The 22733-nt window shown below is 39.7% G+C and overlaps 1 protein-coding gene across 1 annotated transcript; it reads left to right on the forward strand.

The window, feature by feature from the left end:
• Positions 1–5: 5 nt before the first annotated feature.
• Positions 6–20830, forward strand: GGH (gamma-glutamyl hydrolase). Its single transcript, XM_039868855.1, has 9 exons — positions 6–212; positions 3269–3380; positions 7344–7394; positions 9937–10021; positions 12496–12634; positions 14735–14841; positions 14924–15014; positions 18826–18963; positions 20459–20830. The coding sequence occupies exons 1-9, from the start codon at positions 107–109 to the stop codon at positions 20578–20580; spliced, it is 951 nt and encodes a 316-aa protein (XP_039724789.1). The 5' UTR covers positions 6–106; the 3' UTR covers positions 20581–20830.
• Positions 20831–22733: the final 1903 nt, after the last annotated feature.

Genomic DNA, 22733 nt, shown 5'->3' on the forward strand with positions numbered 1-22733 from the left:
CCTGCCCACGCCCCCGAGCGGCGCGAGGCCGCCGCTGCCAGCGCCGCCGCCGCACCCGCGGCCCGGCCGCAGTGCCTTTGAAAGACGGCGGGAGACGGCGAGCGCAATGGCGAACCTGGGCCGCCTGCTCTGCCTGCTGGTTCTCCTGAGCGGGGCGGCGAACCTCGGGCTGTCCGCTCACAACGCCGCCAAACTCAAGAAACCCATCATCGGTAAGAAGGCGGGGCGGGCGTCGCGGACCGGGGCGGCGGTCGGCGCTTGCGGCTCCCGGCCGCCGGGCTCCCGCGAGCGCGTCCCTTCCCGGGGACACCGAACCACAAGGTTACGTCGTGTGCCTTTCTGTATAGTTAGTTACAAGAGCCGAGCCAAGACACCTTTGGAACGTGCTAAAATAGAGCTAAGGCCTCAATTTCACGTGGCATTCAAGTTGCGATGGAGGAGGGAGGGAGCATTATGAAGAGCTTTGCGATTTTCTTCTTTGTACGTAGCTAGGAATTTGTGCTAATTAAACAAATTACGCACTTGCATTATTCATTCACATTTCACTGGTTGAGGGCGTATTTCGAGATACAATGCATTATACATATACAAATCCAGTTGACTGGATAATCAAGAAATTATGATGTACCTCGGACTTTGTCATCTTCAGCAGCGGAGGGCAGTAGTGACTAATAGGATCCTAATGTCTTGTTAAAATGAAGCATGTAATTTTTCATTTCCAACAAATTTGTTTTAAAAAGAGTAAAATCACCTTGCTTTGCCAGAACAGACATTTGAGACAGGGCAGGAGGACGCTACCCAGGAGAAATCAGCCTGGAAGAAAAAAAATTGCCCAAAATAATTTATGTTGGATAATTGCAATTGGTTTTATTTTAGTTGTAGTATAATGCCATTTATATTGTTTTTTCTTCCATGAAGAGGAGCACTGTATTTTTTAACTCTATCCAAAGTATATGAGCATTTTTTCATATGTATTGGTAGTGCCCAATCTTAAATGGGTTGTGTATCAATATTTGGAAATCGGATGCCTTATTTTATAGCTACTCTAAATGATGCTTGATTCTCCAAGGAGAATTAACTCAAACTATAATTCTGTGGTGTGTTGGGAATTGTGGGTGCAGGAAGGAGGGAGAAAGGAAAGAGGAAGCGGATTCTTTTCCTTTTCATAGAAACAGTGATACTCCAGGGTCAGATATAGAAACAATGAGTATTCTTTTGGTCACTCTGATCAATTAAGGCAAATAGTTAACTGGATATGTGCAAAACATTGAGTTAGAAAGTGCAAAGGGTTCAAAGACAAGGAAGCCACAAAAGTTGTGAGATGTGTGAGTGAAATTTTGGTCATATTTTGAAGGGCTGGGAATACAGGATGGGAAAGGTGAGTATGTGGGGTGAGGAGAGTGGGAAGAGTTGGTGGAACTTACCTACTCTCTTGTACTTTTCTTGGTTCTGGTACCTTAAGTTCGCATGTCCCGGGTCTCCTTTGTGGCATCTTACCATTGCCCGCCCTGGCTTGGCGCTTGTACTATACAGAAAGGCACAGGGCGTAACCGCTCCATTTCCCATGACACTCCCTAATTCTTTCCCTACCAAATTTCATTTCCCTCAATGAAGACGATCTTACCTATTCATGAGGAGAAAAGCAGTCTTACCGAATAAATTTCAGCATTTGGCATGTGTTAACTGAGCACCTGATAAATGCCAGTTATTTTGAAAAGCTGGGACTATAGAAGTGATTGATGTAGACAGTGCTGCCTGTCGGATGGCCAACAGAGACATTAAAACTATTCCAGATGCTGAAGTAGTAAATGATATGGCACAGATGTACCCTCCAGATAGACGTGTTTTGATGTGACTCAATCCTATGCTGGGGCTGAGGTTTCAGTGGTAAGAGGCAGCTGGGGAGGTAGGCGGGGTCTTATAATGTTTATGAGAATTCAGGGCCCATGGAGGTACAGTCTTCTGATTTGTTATCTCTTTGATCTCATTTCATATCATTGTTTTCTTTCCTTCCTTATACAGGGCTTCCTTATACAGGGTCATATGACTTCCTTGCAATGTGACAAGCACACACCTAACCCAGGGCCTTTGCCCTTGCTGTTCCTTTACCCTGGATCCCTTTTCCTCCAGATATCAGCGTATGGCCTGCTCCCTCACCTCTCTGAAGTCCTGGCCCAAATGTCATGGCCTACCTTCTCAGAGAGAACGTTCCTGACCACCATATTTAAGAGATTCTCTTCCCCACTGTGCTTTATGTTTCCACCTTAGCATTTACCACCAGCCGTCACGCAATGTATTTTACCTTTTTACATTGTGTGTTCTCTCTCCTCCTCCTCTTTCGCTTGCCCTCCCCCCCCCCCACTAGAATGAAAGTCCACAGAGCTTTTTGTTCCTTTTGTTCACTCATGTGTCTGCAGCACCTAGTCCAGTACCTGGTATCTAGATGATTCAGTAATATATACTGAGTGAATGAATGAACGATGATATGATCTCATTTCTTTCCTTATGGAGAACTGGTTGGAGTTGGTAGGGATTGTTTAAGAAAGGATGTTTTTGATCTGTGGTTGGTTGTATTTGTGAATATGGGGATATAGAGGGTTGGCTGTATATTTATTGAAAAAAGAGTAGCATATAAGTGGACCTGTGCAGTTCAGTCCCATGTTTAAGGGTCAACTGTATGCTGTAATAAAAGTTATGTGAGTGTGTGTGCCTCCCTCTCTCTCTCACTCTCACAGTATCTTATTGTACTCCTCGCACTTTTTCACTTAAGCAAGCGCTTTGTGGTTTCTTTTTGGCATATCTGAATTGCCAGCGTCACTGCTCTTGCGCTTTGGGTGACTCGTACACAAACACTGTGATACCTCAAGAGTCAATCTGATAACCTAGAAGGCTAATATGTGACTATATGGTCGGGGTGGGGAGGGGGGCACGGGAGGTGGGGCGGAGTGGGCATCTCCAGTGTGGAGATGCTGGACAAAGGGCTGGAGTCACATCTGAGGTGGGACGGAGCAGGACAGCTCGAGATTTTATCATGCTACTCTGAATGGTGTGCAATTTAAAACGTGTGAATTGTTTATTTCTGGTATTTTTCAGTCAATGTTTTTAGACGTGCATGGCTGTGGGTAGCTAAAACCTCAGAAAGTGAAACTACAGATAAGGGGGGACTACTGTAGTGATATATTTTTTTTTTACTGTGATGTGTTTCAGTTTCTAAGCAGGAAAAAAGGAAATTGCTTGAAACTAAATTTTTGTCGTTGTTGTTATCTAGGTATATTAATGCAAAAGTGCCATAATAAAATGAAAACCCTGGGAAAATACTATATTGCTGCATCCTATGTAAAGTATCTGGAGTCTGCAGGTGCAAGAGTTGTACCAGTAAGGTATGACCGCATATTTTTTAAGCTGTATAAATAAACATTGTTGTTTTACCTTTCAAATGATCTCTTGTCTCCAATTAATGCTTTCTCCTTTATGGTTGCATTGTTTAAGTGTGGTAACACTACACCTGATTTTTGCCACAAATCTGATGCTTAAAGTCTCTCATTATGTTGAAGTTATGTGTATCTATAATGTCATTAGAGGCTTGTCATATGTATTAGATAGTGAGTAATAATTTCCTTTACCCCAGAAAAGATGTCTTCAGCAGACATCATGACAGAAAGGCCACCATAAAAAGTAAACAAACGAACAAATAAATAAATAAAATATTAAATGGAAGATTCCATAAATAATTTATAAATTTAAAAAATATTTAAAAAATCTATAACTTACCCAGCTTTATTCCATAATATCAGGATAAGGTGACACTTGAGGAATGAAGGAGATTTTTTTAGAAGATGACTTTTGAAATATCTTCACACTCTGCTTTAAAAGTTTGTAAATGACTCAACACAGCAGTGTTGCTTCAATATCAATTGCAGCTATTGTGGTTTTTAAAAAGCTACATTATTTTAGTAAGAATAACATGATTTTAGGAAGAATAACATGGTTCATGTCATATATTGATTTGCAAAGAGTTGATTTTTTTTTAACAGACAAAACCTTGTAAGTATCATATATCCAAAATTAGTGTATTTTAGAAGCTTCTAGCACTGCCATCTAATACATTTTAAGGATTTCACACATAAAACACAACTGTTTGCTATGGACAGCCTGTTTTTGTAAATAATTTATAACAAAAAACTGTTCAAATAGAACATTAATAATAAAAATGCAAATACTATAGAGAATTGTACCACAAAATAGTTTTATGTTTAGCTTCCTAAAGATTGTCTTCTTGCTTGGTCTTTTACATTTAACTGTCTCTACCCCAAGATGAACATTTGCTTTTGATAGTTGTCTTTAATTCTTTAGTAGCAAATCTGATTTTTCGAATAAAATTTTATTTGGAACTCAGATAACAGCAATTTTAGAGCTTTTGAGGAGGAGGCTCCAGAGAGTCTTCAAAACAACATTTCAAAAATTCTGATCATGGAAGTTTTTCTTTAAGGACGTTAGTGCTGAAAGCATGTGTGGGAGGTAGGAGAGACAGAAGGCAGGTAGATCACTTCAGAGATTGTTATAGTAGGCTAGCTACGAGGTGATCAGAGCTTGGCTTAGAGCAGTGGTCGTAGGATTGATAAGTATTCTTTAAAAAAAAAATCATCACGACCCGATGACTCATGGAATAAAAGGGCACAGGGAGGAATAGACAAGAATGACAGAAATTTTGAAACTGGGGAGGTTTTGAAACAGATGAATCACAGGGTACTGGTGTTTACAACAGAGACACTGAAATTGTGGCTGTCAGCATATAGGTTCATTTCCAGTTTGGGTTCCCAGAGTTCACTTTAAGTAGATTGCTTGGGATTAGTATCATATAATCCTGTAAAAACGTAATACATGGCAGCTGAAGTCCCGGGTAACCTGTGAAGGATTACCTAATGTGGAATGAGACAGGATCATACTGATAAGTTTGGGTTCATTTCTGAATTTTGGATTCTGGGAGCCAATTTCTGCAGTGTAGAAGGGAAAAAGGAGAGGATGGGAGACGAAGGCAGAACTCTGGACTAGAAGTTTGTCTTTGGTCTCCTTCTGCCTTCTTTCTGCTGCCTCCTCTCAGGTTATCCTAAATTCCTGCTGTGAGACTGGTAGAACCCACAGCATCCTCCCCCTGAAAGGTAGCAATTGGTACCCCATGGCCTGCTTTTGGTTTAAAAATGTGTTATGTTCACACTGCATTTTCAAACATTTTAAACACAAATCAGAAAGCTTCATAAAAGTCTGAATTTCTAGCTTTTTTTTTTTTTTTAAGACAATTATCTGGAGCTGATTTTAAATGGAGCAGGTGTTCTCCACTGGCAATAATGCCTGCCACTCCTTTTCATGCTGTGCCTTTTGTCATCATTACCAGGCTTAAGCTGTTTTCTTTTAGTTAAAACTATTTCTCATCCCCTACTGAGAGGGTCTTTTAATTCAGGAAAGTCTGACAACAGGGAAATGATATCTGCATTCAAAGACTGTGACCTGGCCAGTTTTCCCTGCTAGGCCTGTGAGGCACTTGTGTTTGTGATCCGGCCCCCCCTCCTCCCACAACATTCAACACTTAAGGCCCTTAATAGTGATAAACAGGGGCCAAAAATTCAGTCATAGACAATGCAGGAGTCAATTATGTAGAATTAATGAGTGACTGAAACTAGCCTGTATGGAGTCCCTGAGTGCAACTCAGTGATCTCAGTCTGTTCTGTTTCCTGATGGGGGCGGTTGCCTTCCTGGTTTAGATGTCCATGGGGAAGATTGTGGGTCCTGACTGATTCCCCTTTTGTTGGTATGATCTGGGAGATTGAACTGGCAGAATACTGGGAATGGGTGAACTCATGTTTTGTCTCCCTGTCGCTTCCCAAGTCAGGGTCACCTGCCCGTTTATCCTCCAAGTAAGAGAGTGGTAATCACCATTGCACTGTCACCCACTGCTTTGTGGCTCTCTGCCAGAAGGATTTTGAACTTCTGAATAGACCTGGGCTTGTAAAGCTCATTTAGACTTAGAGGAGAGCCCACAGGAATTCACTGGCCAAGCAGAGCTGAGTTCTGGCATTACAGGTATCTACTTACTAATAGGAGAGGTGTTCTAATTTCCCTAAAACTTTTTTCTGGGGCAGAATGAACTGTAATTGATATTTAAACATTAATCTACTTCTTATGTGTCAGGTCGAGAGGGCATTATGCCTCATTATTCTCCTACAGAACCAGAAGTCTGCTAAATGTTAGAAAATTCTTGTACCAATTTCTTGAACATGATGCTCTTTCTCTTGTTCTTATATTTCTTTGAACTTTTGGAAGAGCAAACCCATCTTACTATTGACTTAATTAAAGGTTGTAGCCAATTGTCATAGAATAGTCCCATTTTTTTTCTCTGGAGAGGGTGATAAAAACATCCATAACATGGCGATTGTTAGGAGGCCCCCCCATGAGAAGTTTGATGACTGTGCGTCAGAATAATTAGCTGGGCAACTTAGGCCAGTCTACAGTGATCGTGTAGTCTGTCCCTAGATGTGAACTCTTCTGACTTCTGAATACACAGTAGTCAGAATACACAGATCTTTGAAGTTGGTGGTGGGGGTAGGATGAAGCAAGGATGTGGCATTCATATGTATTGTTTTTATCTGCAGAGCGTCTTGTAGTTTACATGTTAATTTCTTTAGACTTTATATAAAAACTACTGGCTAGCAGAGAAATTGCTGGTACTCTAATCTCATGGTTTTTAAAAAATACTTTAAAAAAAAGTTTCAGTTACAGTTGACATACAGTATTATATTAGTTTCAAGTTTACCACATAGGGATTTGACATTTATTTATGTAACTTAAGAAGTGATCACCCCGATAAGTCTAGTACCCATCTGACACTGTACAGTTATTACAATATTATTGATTATATTCTCTATGCTGTACTTTACATCTCTGTGACTCTTTCATAACTGACAACTTGGTCTTCTTAATCTCTTCATCTTTTTCACCCACCTCCCCAATTCCTCTCCCATCTGGCAACCATCAGTTTGTTCTCTGTTACCTCCATATCTCATGGTCTTTAATGTTTTGCATATTAACCATAATTCACAATATTAAGTTATATTTGACCATAAAGAAACATATTTACTTATCTGATTAACAAAACAAGGATGTAATTATGTGGCTTTCACTTAGTTTGAAAAATTCCTCTAGGAAAGTAGAGAGGTAATATTGTCTAGTATTTAAGAGTTATTTTTCATCTGGCTTAAAATTAACGTGGTAACTTCATTTAGAGGCTTACTCTTTAGTTAGGGTTTAGAAGTGGATATTCTGTAACTGTTTTTTTTTTTTGTTTTCAGGCTTGATCTTACAAAGAAAGAGTATAAAAAGCTTTTTCAATCTCTTAATGGGTAAGTTGCCAGCTTTGGCTTGATATAGTATATACAGTATATGTCTATACAGTCGGCTTTTGAAAAAAATTAGGTATAATATTCTGTTTCTATGTAACTGTCATATAGTGTTGTAACATTAGTTTTCTGTGTTCTTTTATAGGAATTATTTTGTTGAGAGATATAAAAGCCCTGTGGAGAAGGCAGATTAAGAAATAAATGTTACACTGTAGACATATATAATTTTTTTTTAATGTGTAACATAGTCTGTTTTCTTTTAATGAATGTCTTAAATGTTTTGAAGCCACTTTGAATGTCATGGTATATGCTTGGTTAGGGGATTTATAAGTCCTAAGATTCAAGATATTAATTGGTTCTCTTTTCAGAAAGTAATTTGAATAGAACTTAGTTAAAATTATCTCTTCTCTGGCATCACCACAAAAGATATGATTGCTTAGCTCAAAGGAGAGAACTTTTAATCATATGAAAAAATGTTCAACATTCCTTATAATTAAAAGAAAGCTCATTATAGCAATTAAAAAACATATTTTAGCTGTCAAGTTGGCAAAGATCAGAAAATTTGCTAACACTCTATGATGAGGAAACAAGTATTCTCTATGAGAGTGTAAGTTACATAGTCTTTTGAGGGGTAGTTTTGCAATATCTATTGACATTTAAAATACACATATCTTTGACTCAGGAAATCCTTTGCAAGGAATTTTATTTTATAAATATGTAACCCCCTATATGAAGACTTAGGCCCAAACATATGCATTGTAGTATTGTTTGAAATACCCGGAATTTAACAGCCACCCATGAGTCTATCAGTTGGGAATTGGGTAAATAGACCATCTGCATATGATAGAACATTATGCATAAGTTAAAAATGAGCATATCTGTAGATGTTGCTTTGGATCACTATTGGTACTTGAACAGTGTGATATTGTTATACAGAAAAAAAGGAAGGCACATAATGATGTGTATAGAATAGTCCCATTTACTTTGGTTTTTAAGGTAGGGTGAGCAGATATGCATTATAACATTGCTGTCAGGTCAACACAACAGATTTTACTGGCGGTTGTTTCTGATTAGGAGTGGGGTGAAGGAACTCTATTTTACTATAAAGCTTTTATAAAAAGAGCTTTTTAAAAACTTTTTACAGCTGTGTTCATTTATTACAATTTTTTAAAAAGGCTGTGTTCAAATTAATCATTTGCCTTCAGTTCAATTTGGTTTAGTAATTATTTACTACAAAATCAGTTTAATTTAGTAAAACATTCAGAATGCTCATTATCTACTGTGTCCTTTGGCATGGACAGAGATAAATAAGTCCAGGCTAGACTCTGTGGTAGAACCTCAGAATGTAACTGCGAAACACGTTTATGGAGCCCTGGGATGCAGTGGACCCGTAAGGTTTTGTGGCGGTGCACAGAAGTGAAAAGGCGGAGCCTGGCTTTAAAGGGGTTTGCCAAGTAGGAGGGAAGTCAAGTTTTACTTTATGAAAGGACTTTGAAGTTAAACATACCAAATTTGATCAGAGGCAGCTTTTAAAAGAGTGAATCAATGAAAAGGGAGGACCGCTAATGAGTCTTCACTAAGCTGCTTTTAATTGTAGGGTTTTCTGTACAGTTTTGTGGCAGATGTTCTACCTTACAGTTTAAGTTTTATTCTAGACCGTGATCTTACTAATAGCAAAAATTATTCCTCTGGCTCTCCAAGCTAGTACTGAGCCTGGCTCTTATAAGAAGCAGAATATATTTGTTGAATGAACAACAACCTTAAAAGTGATATTTCCTATATCTCATGTTTTAAGTATTTTCAAAAATTTAATACATTTAACTTTTATAATATCTTTTGAATATCCTTATTTATTTCAAGGCCTGTTATAATGTTTTAAATTTAAAGTTAATTTAAAAGGTTGATGTAAAAACATAGTAAATATTTTTCTATATCTCACCTTTATGAGTAGAATAAAATAAAATCAAACATTCACGATTCCTCCTTTATGCTTGTGATTGTGTTCTTTTTCAAAATTTTATTCTGAACTTTTTCAAAGTTCTATTTCTGAAGAAATCTCAGGGTGATAATAAAGAACTGATTTTCACAGATATTTAATTCTAGCCTATATATATTTCTATGACCCATTTGTTCCTTATGTTTAAAAAAGAAATTCTTGGTGAGTCAAAACCAATTCATGATTATAGACATACAATTGGTTTTGGCTCAGTGTAATTTAGATTTAACTTGGAATTTTATCTCTATTTGATTGCTAGCTCTGTGTACTCTCTTCCTCTACTCCATTACTTACCTATAATTTATCTGTACTGAATTTCAAAAATAAACTTGTTTATCAAAGAGGTTTTGGAAGAATATGCACAAATGTATTCGTAACTGCAATAATTTGTGAATGGGTAGGATTGTAAATATTTCATGTTTTCTTTCTGCCTTAATTTTCTCATTTTCTGTAATGGTCTTGCAGCTTATATAATAAGGAAAAAGTTGTCTTAAAAAGATTGTTTTCTGTAGAGGAGGGGTTGAAAGCACCCATTTGGTATTGTTTCAGGGTTCTTTTCCCTGGAGGGAGCGTTAACCTCAAGAGGTCAGGCTATGCCCACGTGGCTAAAATATTTTACAACTTTGCCAGACAGGTAAGTATCAGTTGTTCCTTATTATTCCACATGGGCATTTGTAATTTTCCGTGTGGGTGATTCTTTTTTCAAGCATATGGTAATACTTCCTTTACTACCCTAGCCTCATTACCCCTTTACCTTTTGAAGCACCTGCTTGGGAGTGGCCAGTGGTGGCTCTCACCCATTTTCTAAGTGCTTCCTCTCATTCTGGGATCCAGGGAACCTTCAGAGCCTGCTGACTGGTCCTCTCTATTCGTGCTCACTAACATGAACCAGGTCCTCGTGGTAGGTTAGTGAGCTGTTTTTATTATGTAGTAGGCATTGTCCACATGTTATTATTAATTGTCATTTCCTCTTGAAAGCTGCTCTTTGTCTCGACTCATTTCATCCCACTCAATGTTTCTTCACAGTTACCTTAATTTATTTCATGTTCGGTTACCAACGAGAACCTCTTGACCCCTTTGTAATGTCTCGCCTTGGGCTTTCCTTTGCACCATCTCAGACCTTTTATTGTTCTTCCCCTGAACTATTAACAGCAATTATCTAATTAATCTTGCTGGATCTAGTATCTCCCCCCACCCCAGATGTTTCCCTAAAGATCTACTTTTAGCATATGAGATACTTTTTGGAAAACTTTCAGTGGCTGGGGTAGATAGCCTGTAATCCTTTATAGTCTTTGAGTGAAGACATGTAGCATGTTAATGAACCACCTTTCTCAGCCTTTCCTGATGCAAGTAATTGAAGCCAGGGTGGTATTAATGGCACATACTCTGTCTTCCTTTTAAATCCGTTTAGTCTTTCTTTCTGTTCCATCTCAATTTGTATCTTAGCCATCTTTCAAGGCTAAGGTTCTATTCTTCTGCAAGGGTTTCTCAGCCTCCAGCTGCGATAGCGTCCCACTCCCTCTTAACTTTTAGAGTATTTTGTTGTAGAATTTTTGAAACATTTATTTAGTTCCAACTCTGTAATATGACAGGCTCTGTGACCTTAACAGGTTTATATTTTGGAAGGCAGAGTATCTTGAAGTTAGCTGTTCATGTCTCATCAGGTTCCATGGTTCTGACAACTTTTAGAAGTGTTCCGCATTTCAGATTGTATGGTTCTGTGTTCTTAGTATATGCTCAGTGGTTATTCTTTCAAAAACTAGTGAACAAAATTGAAATTTTACAATGTGAGTGTTTTAAGATGCATTTGGGAAATATATTTAAACATTATCAATTAGTCATTCTTCTTTTTCTGTCTGGAGATTCTTATGACTAACTTGCTCAATTGAAAAAAAAAAAGGAACCCAAAGATCTGTGTAAAAAAACAAAACAAAATAATCAGCTACTTGGAAGATTTCAAAACAAAAGAAGAAGGTTTAGCAATCTTGAACTTCTCATTATCTATAGCCACTGGGTCCACCGAGCCCCTCATTGAAGAAGGCCTGGGAAATGACCAGTCTGTTAGATCCATCTAGTTTCCCTCTGTGTCTTGCTCTGATAGACTGTGTGGAGCATCACAGCAAATAACAGATGTGGTCCCAGCAAGTGGAGACTTAACATTTAGTTGAGAAATTATATTTGGTAACATATGGAAATAGAACATTTAAACCTTCTTTTGTGTTTATCATAAATGCAGTAAGACCCTTCAACTTAATGCATGAAATTCTATCTTCTAAAAATAAAACTTGCCGGACCAGTATATAAAGTGTTAAAATCCTACCTTGGAATAGAAAATATAAGTATTAATGTAACTGTATGTTTTTCTCTGTGAGAAACAGAAACACCCTCGCCCCCCAACAATTTCCTCATTTAAAATGGGTTACTGTTAGGTTATACTTTATAGTCTGTGCAAAACAAAACAAAAACTGCTGTTTTTAGAAAAGTTGCAAAACTTATTTCTTATAACTATCAGTGCTTACGGGTTTAATCCTCAGTTAACCAGAAATCTCAGTTGCTAGAATACTTTTACTACCTTCGAAGAAACCCAGTACATTTGCACTTTTTTAGTTGACAATTTATACTCTATGAAAATCTATTTTGCTTTTGCTTAGCCTTTTCCTTACTGACCGTTCCTTTCCTTCCAGATCATGGCTTTCACCTAATTTAAATCTGATTAGCTGAAGGTGGCATAATCCAGCTATTAGTATAAATTCTGAGATAATGGAGGAAGGAGTGTTTTCAAAACCACAGTCATCCAAAGTGACAAGATTTATAGAAGATATAAAAATAGGCATTTATCTAGCATTCTCTTTGGTATTTGTAATATCATGTTGTTTGGTAGTTGACTGGCAGATGTCAGTCTCTTTCTCAGTACAACTGAGGTTGGATAGTTGGGTTGATTAAAACTGAATTATTGGATGGGAACTTGGTCTGAAGAGATTAAGTGATAGGTTACTGGAAAATGTTCAGAAATTCAGGCATAACTCAGGCACCTGCTTTGTAATGATAAACCAAATGTATAAATTTCGTTTTGAAAAGTTTAAATAAGCTTCGTTTTCTCTTTCAAAGAGTTATGATGATGGAGACTATTTTCCTGTGTGGGGCACATGCCTTGGATTCGAAGAGCTTTCATATTTGGTTAGTGGAGAGTACTTATTATCTCAGACAAACACTACTAAAATCACAATGCCATTGAACTTCACGGAAGGTAAGAATTCTCTTTCGACCCTTTTAAAAATATTAACTGGTAGGATTAGTAAGTAGCAAATATCAAAGTAAAAAATGGTTATAACATTTATTAATTTTTAAATTTTTTATGCAGTCTGAAAATGTAATCACTTTTGTACTCAAGTTATGAAGATAGCTTAAGAAATTTTGAATTTTGATAATTGGTTCTTCTAGTGGTATGAGGACCATGCATGTTTAAGAACTCTAGAATCAGACCTGGTTTTGAGTCCTAGCTTTGTCCCTTTGCCTTGGGAATAATTTAACCTCTCTTTCAGGTTTAATTTCCTGATTTGTAAAAGTGTTTACCTTGTAGGGTTGCTTATGAGGATTAAATAAGATTATGTTTTCCAGGTACAGTGCTAAGCACACGACTGTCATAGGTGTTAGCTATTATTATTACAGTGCACTTTTCCCTTGGCTGTGTGCTCTGGTTCAGCCCCAGCTGGAGCGTACACTGCAGTTCCTTTCTGGCACTAACCAGCTGGAGTTAGTGCAGACTCCACAGTTAAAGGGTGTCTCCCCAGCTAGACTGCCCTTATTTTAGACACTGCCCTCAATTCATGTCCTCAGGCCAGCCGTACTTCTGACCACCTGGCCACAAATATGGGGAGTCCCAGGAAGCCTTTTAGGTCATTCTGTAATTCACTAGAATGACCCACAGAACTCAGGAAAGCTCCATGTTTACAATGACAGTTTCATTACAAAGGATACACACCTAGGATGAGGTATCAGGGGGAGTAGGGTGGGGCGATGTGGAGCTTCCATGCCCTCTACCTGCTGAGTCAGGGCACGTCACCCTCCCGGCACATCAGTATGTTCACCAGCCAGCAGTCTCCAGTGAGCTTCAGTGTCCAGAGTTTTTATTGGAGTTTCATTGTGAAGGCATGATTGGTCAAATCATTGGCTCTGTGATTGAACTCAGTTTCTGGTCCCCTTCCCAACCCTGAAGGTTGACCTGACTCAAAGCCTGAATCTACTCTAATCCTGTGGTTAGTCTTTCTCATGACCAGCCTCACTCTGAAGCTATCTAGGGGTCCACCATGAGTCACCTCATTAGCATTACAGAGACACTCCTATCATTCAGGAAATTCCAAAAGTTTTAGAAGCTCCCTGTCAGGAACCCAGGACAAAAACCAGACAAGTTTTTATTATGCTATTCTGTATAAATAGATATGATTCTTGTAGATTACATGCTCTCTGAATCCTCAGAATTGAATGCTACCAACTATTCCTGTTCTCATAAGGATTTTGGATGGAAAGTAATAATAGTTATGCATAAAGCCCGTAGAATGCTCTATACTCCTTAAAGTTCTTTCTCATATTATCTCAGTCATTGCAAGAACCCTTTGGGAAGTATATATATTAGGTCAGTCAATTTTGGTTGTATGTGGTTAAAACCTAGTTTATACAAAAAAGGAATGAAGCCCACTGAAGTGAGGTACTTACTTTCCTTATCTGAGGCACAGGGATTCTGATGGAAGCCATTAGCATCTTCAGTGAGAGGCCTTGTTTGGGGATAGCTGGCTTCATGGCTGGGAACACCTATTGGGAATTTTTTATCCCTTTGCTGGTATTTGAGTCTATGTGTTGGACTCCAGATCCCTCAGTGAGGTATATTACTTTTTTAGATCTATTTACTGAGTAAAAATTTCTTGGCCTGGTTGATGTTCTTTTTTAGATTGTTGGTATTATTAACCTTTTAAATCCCATATACCTTTGAAAATACGTTGAAAGTTTTGGATTCTTTCTTTGGAAAACATACATACACGTGTGGAAAGTTTTACCTGTTTTTCAGTGACATCTAGAGAATACAAGATTCTCTTGCTTAACTCTGGGGCTAGCCTGCTATTTATCATATCAGAAGAATTTTAGTTATGTTAAAATTCTAGAAGAAAAGTATTTAAATACGGAGCATATTTGAATTTGTATGTTAAACTCATTTATGCTTGACCAAGAATATTTCTGTGGAAATGATGGGTTTTGCTTAGTGATCTTGATTGTCTTAATAATGACCTCTCTTTGGCTATCGATCAGTGACTTCAGTGGATTTTATTTTTTGTGTGTGTTTAAATTATTTAAGGTACATTGCAGAGCAGAATGTTTCAGAATTTTCCTGCTGAATTGTTGCTGTCGTTAGCAATAGAACCTCTGACTGCAAATTTCCACAAGTGGAGCCTCTCCATGATGGTATCACATTAATTACATAATGAAATTAATGCGCTTAGATTAATTATAGGAGTAATTATTTTGCTTCATTTTTATACTTTAGAATTTTACGAAGAATGCAAAGTTAAAGGAGTTTTTCAACGTACTAACTACAAATACAGATGGCACGATTGAGTTTATTTCAACAGTGGAAGGTATTTATCACTGCACATTTACATTTTTCCACATGATGTTTATATTTATTAATTTTGATTTTATAGTCTTCTTATGAATGCAATCATGTTAAGTTTGGGGTTTGAAGATGGAAGTTAGGGCACCTGTGGAGACAGGAGATGTGATTAGCTGTGGTCTGCTCGGGTCACCTCCCAGAATGGGTGGTGAAGAGAAGTGGAGGGGAGAGGGGGAGCGGGTGAAGGAGCGAGTGGGAAGGTGGCTGCTCTTTCCAGCCGCACCGCACATTATGCACCGTGACAGACCCTCCTCCGGACAGCAGCAAAAGGTGGAACCGACATACAGAAAAACATCTTCCTAAATGCTTTTTTGGTGAAGTGGCAAGAAATTAAGGATACTCAGGTCTAGATCCCAAGAGTTACGGGAGTGTGTAGGTGGGGCCGCCCAGAAGGAGGCCGTCTGTGGTTTCTACCAGCATCTGGAATGCAAAGAGCACCAGCTGTCTCGCTTGGTTTCGAACCGAGGCCCTCTCACATGTCAGGTGAGCGTGATGGCCACTACGCCAGGGATACCCGCTGACGTGGAGTATCTACATGAGCATTATTATTAAATGAGAACTCGAAGTGAAGCTCAGGACCCCCCTCCAGGGAGAGGACCCCATGGAGCAGGACCTGAAGGCTACACTCTCAACAAATCCTGCCCACAGAACTTTGAGGAGAACTGCCCGTCTTGGACCGCGGCAGTTGGGGAGTCGGAGTGGTGAGTGAGCTTTGAGCACTCATGATGATGGCAGGCTGGTCGAGCGCGGCCTACTGGGAAGTTTGAGGAATTTCAGTCAAAAATTTTGTTTAAACTTGGCTCAGACTGAGAGTGGTCCCACATGCATGGCAGAAGCAAATATAAATAATTCTTTCTGGAGGAACTTACATTTATTGCAGACCTCAAGGAATTTCCATATTAGTAAGTTTTAAGGAAAATGAGCAATTCATAGCCAGAAAATCATGAAGGTACAAGGAAGCAAAATACCATGCATGAATGAGAACTTGCAGAAACAATAGGCGGGCAGTTGGTGAGGCTGGTGAGTGCTGCCTGAGGCCAGGGCGCTGGAGTGGAATGAACTGGAGTGAACTGGAAGTGGCTCAGGTCGTCCAGAGATTGGCCATGTCACTGGCTTGCTTGTGGGGGGAGGTCAGACATCTAAGGATTTAGAAACAATGTCTGGGGAATTCTGGAGAAGGTGGATCAAAACAGTCTGACGTGAACTTACCTGAGCTTACCATTTTCTCTTGAACCAGTTCCCTTCCTGTAGTTTTTACTTCAGTCAGTAGCTCTGCCATTCTCAAATCATCCCAAGTTAGAGCCCTGGAAGCTGTCTGTGGTTCGTACCATCCTTCTCCACATCTGAAAATTTTGTGCCAGTTTCTATGCCCCAGATCCTTCTTGCACATGTGACCTGTCTATTCAGCCTACCCCGGGCGTATTTCAGCATTAACCACCTTCTGCCTGGATTGTCGCAGTCGCCCCCAAGTCTTCCTCAGGCCCTCCAGCCAGCTGCTGCTGACCCCTCTGAAATACCAGTCCGATTGGAATACTTGAGGAAAACCCCGCAGAGGCCTGTCAGCACATGGGGGAAAAAGTCTAGCTTTGCCAGGTCGTTTGCCGTTTGCCGTGACCTCTCCCGGCCGGCATCGCTAGCCTGTCCTGTGCATCCTGATTAGTACACACAGCCTCCGCACAGTGACACGTCTTGCCCGGTGCTTTCCCTTATGTTCTTTCCTCTCTGAGAAGCTCCCCTTCCTCCCCACTGCCTTCTCCCGACGTGCTCTCGCTACCCTCACACTCAGGTCATGGTCGTCTCCAGAGGCCGCCCCGCCCGTCGTTCTTCCTCCCACGTCTTCGGTGCTCCTCCTTCCGCCTTGCTCTGCTACCTAAGAATGTCTGTTTTTGCATTTATTTGCTCATGTGCTGTCTTCCCCCAAGACTAAGCTCATCGAGAGCTGGAACTGCATCTTATTCTTCTTTGTAATTCCAGGACTTTATATAAATCTGTACATGTCAAGTAAATGGCCGATTATTTAAATAAAAGAGTATTGGGTTGGAAGTTAGGAAATCAGTTTCCATGTTGGTTCTGCTCCCGGCTGTGGCATCGTACCAAGCGCATTTGGAAGTTTTATCACCTGCTAGATGGGAACACTTACGATGCTCCGTAATGTGCATGTTTTTATTTTCACCCTTCACACTTTAAATTCGTGAGGCAGGGCATGATTCCTGCAGTTGTCAGGGACCTACCTGATCTTTCAGTAATGCAGTTTGCTAAGGAAGTGTGAATCAATCCCACTTGTTTCTCGGTGTCAGTGTATATCTCCGTCCGTCCATCCGTCCACCCACCCACCCATTCAATAAATCCTTGTTACAGTTTATCGCTTAAGACATTTCTTATCCTAAATAATACTTTTCATGTCTCAAAGGGACATATTAGAACATCTTTCAGTTAGTTGTGTCACAGTTAATTTTCTAGTCATCCAGCCTGCGGGTCTCCTTCTGGTAGCTTCGCCTGTCATCTCAGATGAGAGAGAAAGAAGGTAGGGAGAAGGGTTGTGGGGCATAGCTGTGCGCTGGTAGGTTATTTCCCCTTCTGAACACCACAAAGGCTGGGATGAAATACCTTTCTGTGACGTGATCTCTAGTGGCAGACCCTTTGGGATGTGAAAGGACAGCGCTCTTTCCCCTAGATATCTCTGTTTTTAGCTAATTCTCTTTATTTCCCAAGTACTTTCCCATGGTTGTCATGGTTATGATTTTAAAACAAAAATAATAGAGGGAAGCTTTTTTTTTTTCAATTAGAATGAGGAATATGTGAAGAAACGAGCACATACATTTTTCAGAAGGTAGATATTACTCATATTCATGTTTTTTTAAAAAATGGGTGGTGAACACACAGTGCAATATATATATGCCTTACTGTTGAATTGTACACTTGAAACTTACCGAATTTCGTTAACCAATGTCACCATAATAAAAAATAAATTAAATAAATAAAATTATGGAATTTTTAAGACATGTTTAAAGTAGAGAGAGTAATATGATGAACCTCCAGATACCTATCTCTAAGCTTCAGCAGCTGTCAACCTATATGTGGCCATTCTTGTTTCATACCTGCTTTTCCTCATGTTTATTTTTGGAAGTAAATCTTAGCGATCATATAATTTTCATATATGAAGACATTTAAAAATTCTAAAAATAATTGAACTATATTACCAAAACTCACACCAAATTTAAACTTTATTTTTTTATTTTTTCCAAATTTAAACTTTAAAAGACTATTTTAAAAATTGATACTGTGAAGTCATGACTGCGAGAGACACAGTTTAGGCTGAGACAAGCTGGCTTACGTAAAAGAACACCAAAAAATGCTGGCATAGTTCATTCTCACTGGGATAAGTCATTAACGGGAGGGAACGAAAGTGTGATGTGAAGTCGCAGGGAGGGGAAGAAGACCCATCACGGAAGAAACTGGGGTCACTAATCGAATGTGTACTTGATTGTTGAACCGGGACATCTGCAGCGGCTCAACTCTTTTACTCTAATTTGATGATCTAGTAAAGTGAATTATCGTACAAATCGTAATATGTTGAAAATCAGTGAAATACTGTATTGTGAATTTTTACATTGACTGTGAGCCGAAATTGTTTTGTGTCTGAGAATGCAGATAATTTTACTTTGACATAGTGAGTTGAAAATAATGTTTTAAATAGGCCGTAAAACATAATTTATAGGTGACATCATAGGCTATTCTTACAGCTTGTTCCTTACCAGTTTGTGTTCTTCATGCAGGGTACAAGTATCCAGTGTATGGCGTCCAGTGGCATCCAGAGAAAGCTCCTTATGAGTGGGGGAAATTTCCGGGAATTTCCCACGCACCTAACGCTGTGAGGGCTGCGTTTTATTTAGCAGACTTCTTTGTTTCTGAAGGTAATATGTGGGCATATAATTTTATCACTCTGTTAGGGTAACTTTAAAGGAAATTGCCCCCTCCGTGAACTTTTATATACTCTTGCTCTGTAATAGTCCTGTAGGTTTAACTTTTAAAGAAAATTAAATCATGTGAAAGCCCTGAAATTGAGGCATTAGGCATTCAGAAAAAACCAGGACAGCGATTTCACTTCTAGTATTACACACTCTAAAGTGGGCGGAATTCTTGAACAACGGCATAAAGATTGTTGAATTCATTTTTCTTTCTTGCATACTTTTTTTTTAAAAAAAAATATTCTCCCCTGTTACTCTTCTTTTTAGGAATAATGCCTTAATTATAATTTCTCTGAAAATTAGTTTTCTAAGACAATTATATTAATTGAGTATATAGTCGTCAGTCTGATTTTAAGGCCGCTATCTGTGGTCTTTGGCACGTTAGAGAAGTGAATAAGCTTTGTGTTTTCACGACGAAAACAGATATTTTCGTGCTATCTCAGGTTGATGAGTAAAATCGAGAATTTAGCTGTAGATGGTTATGTTTTAGTTGCGTGATTCTGGGGTAAGACAGTGCGCCAGACACAGTGAGCCAGGGCAGAGCGTCACTGATGAGGTGTGGCCACAGAAAACCTCAGTGGGCCTGGTTGGCAGCTGGCTCCAAGCTCGGCCTGGCTCCAGCCCTCCGGCCCTCACTGGCCAGTAGAGTGCTTCCTCCTGGTTCGCTCTGGTTTAGAATTATGCTCAGTTGAATGGGTAGTTTCATGACAGAAAACCCAAATTAAAAATAGTCCTTCCATGTGCCCGATCAGTCCCAAGAAATGTTTTCCTGCCATATGTACAGGAGTCAGTGAGAGCAGCAGTGGGCAGAGCAGGGTTTGCTGCAGTATTTTCACATGGCAGGGCTGTGTGTTCGGTCTTTATTTTTTAATATCTTTCCTTGTAAACATGCCATAAACGCCTATATGTACTTTATTTTGACTTTAGGATAAACTCTGAGCCTTCACCTCTCCACATCCAAACTTTAGCCATGCCGACTGCTCTGTGCCTCTGATTTTTTCACATTTCTGCCTTTTCTGTGGAAATTACATCATTGCTCCACCTGCCTCAGCTTTGCCAGTCTCTCCATCCTCTTGAAGCATCTCTGTGAAGATAAGCATTGCAATTCTGTGGTTACTGGACTAGACTTCTTGAGCTAGGACCTTGCCCTGCTTAGGTTTCCGCCACCAGGTTCTGCATCAAATCTTGTACACAGTCGGCACTTACTAAGTGTTTGCATGAATGAGGGAGCAAGTGCCACGTTGGATCTGGTGCAGGGCAGATATAACTGCTGTATCAGTAGTAGCCACGTCAGGTGCTGCTTTATTTGAAGGAAATCTTTTTAGGCATGTCTCTTTTTGGTGGTATTTTTCCACTTAGTAATGCTGATTATAGGATATTATAAAGTAGTCTTTTGAAAAACTTATTCTGTCTTTTAAAAAATTTATACTTTTTCTTGCAGCTCGGAAAAACAGTCATCATTTTGAATCTGATGTTGAAGAAGATGAAGCACTGATTTATCAGTTCCATCCAGTTTACACTGCAAATATTTCTTCATTTCAGCAAAGTTATGTATTTAATTGATAGCTTTCAATATGTTAACAGGAATTTCAAATAATTCCATGATTAAACTGTTGTAATAACTTGCTACTCATGTCAATAATAGCCATATAGATTCCTTTTCTATGATACTGGCTCTGATTCATCATTCAGTATATTTGACTATATCACATTCGATAATCGGTGAAGAAGATAAATAATCACAGTGTATTTCATGGGAAAGCTTTCTTTTGTCTCAACATTAGAGAAAATAAATTTATTGAAAATATAAGTATTTTATTTTGTCTAACTGATTGATTCCAGAAATAAATACCACCCCTACCCAGCCAAACCAGCCTTGCTGAAGACTCTTTAAATCCTACCTCGAGTTCACTGTGATGTCTTTGTCTTTTGCATTTTGTGTGTGTGTGTGCGTGTGTGTGCGTGTGTGTGCGTGTATACATACATATATTGCCCTTTCTGCTGTTTTAGCTCCACAGTTAAAGTCGCACCTGAAAGCAGAGTCTGTGTCTTGAACATTTCATCTCCCTCAGTGTCTAGCACAGTAGGCCCTCAGTAAGTACTGCGACTATTTATGAATGAACTTTTTCCCATGGAAAAGAATTTGAAGACTGTCATACATTTACTTGGGTACATTTTAATATATTTCTCAATCTATGCTTGCCTCCCATCCCTCACCATCCTGTGCACCCTCACAGACTGAAACGAAGGGATTCCTGGAGGACAGCCGAGCAGGAAGGATTTTTTGAGCTGTTTCTGATAGACGGTGTTCATGCATCTGTTCTCCTTAGTCATCCAGAGCTGCTGCTAAAGTGGAAGCGGGGAGTGACGAAGGAAGATGATGGAGATGATGAATGAGTTCATGTTCAGACAGGTAAGGACAGTAATCCGAAGACACTGAGGTAGACCATAAGCTTTGGACAGTAAGGCTGAGCAGAACACGGAAATTGAAAGAGATCAACACAGCTAAAAAGGACTTTGATAGAAGTGTGGCAGATTTAGCTTCTGTCTGTGAGCACAAGGATTCTTCATTGAGTCTTATTGTTAAATTGTGCCATTTCTGGCTGATTTCGTGTCTCTCGCCACTAGAAAAAGGTAGTGACACTTAATACTGCCAGGGCTCTTCATCCCATTTGTTTTGAAATAGTACAGATCTGCATGTCTGTCAAGTTCTCTAATAACATTTAATCCTGACTATCATCACCCAGGATGCTGTAACATCCACACTTCTGCCTGTGAATACTGGCTTCCAGCCTCTGATTGCTCCCAGAGGTTCTCACTGTGCTTCATTAATGATGAGCACACATGCAAAAAAAAATGTGAATCATTCATTTTTCACTCATGCTAAGTTTTCCATTTTTCCAACCATGTATTTTTTTTTTTTTTTGAAGTCTTTATGTTGGAATCACTTTTATTCAGAATGGAATCTCACAAATTACACCTACCCCCCCCCCCCCACCGCCCACCGTGTATATACACCATCCCCTGCAGGAGGCCAGGCAAGGGGCTTGAGGACAAGTGAGAAGAACAGCCCCATTTGGGCAGGAATGTCTGTCCCTCTGTCCCTCAGGTAGCTTGGTTTAAGACTGACCCAGCACAACCTATATCAATGATATAGCAACCTATTGCTATATCAATGGCAGCAAGAGAGGACATGAAATAGAAGTGCCTGTTGACGTCACTGAACAAGAGTCAGGAAAGCCTGGGAGGAGACGGGTGGCAACCCTGAAAGACTGCCCGACACATCGTGTGGAGTCTGGGAAGGAGTGGAGTGACCGACCATCTTGAGTGGCTGGAGGCATGGAGGCTAAATGCTGGGTGTTGCTACCCCACCACCTCTGCAGGCTGTGACCTGGAGCTTGACACTGTAGTTGGAAGATGAGTAAGAGCCCATATGGGCCCACATATGTGGCTCAAGCCCAAGGTCATGGTTGATCTCCAATAGCCCAGATCCTGTGCCTATCACAAAAGTCAGAAAATCAGCATAGTGACACTATTCTGGCTACCCGATCTCATGCGGTCCCGTGAAAGCAATACTGTCGGGTGGCTTTCCTGGAGCTAGAGTCTGGCCACAGGATCCGGGACAATCCCATAGGCATGAATCCCAGAGCTACTCAGGGCCTCTGGACAGAGCAGAGCAGTGTCGGACAGCACCTTGAAGGGGAGAAGTGGGAGTT

Source organism: Pteropus medius, unplaced genomic scaffold, assembly GCF_902729225.1.
Source record: "Pteropus medius unplaced genomic scaffold, Ma_sr-lr_union100, whole genome shotgun sequence".
Lineage (NCBI taxonomy): Eukaryota > Metazoa > Chordata > Mammalia > Chiroptera > Pteropodidae > Pteropus > Pteropus medius.

Bases quoted from the DNA above. Each gene is read 5' to 3' on its own strand.
- GGH (XM_039868855.1), top strand. From the start codon at position 107: ATGGCGAACCTGGGCCGCCTGCTCTGCCTGCTGGTTCTCCTGAGCGGG. The intron at 7,395-9,936 runs GTAAGTTGCCAG...GTATTGTTTCAG, and splicing joins CTTTTTCAATCTCTTAATGG to GGTTCTTTTCCCTGGAGGGA. The intron at 14,842-14,923 runs GTATCACATTAA...TTTATACTTTAG, and splicing joins AGTGGAGCCTCTCCATGATG to AATTTTACGAAGAATGCAAA.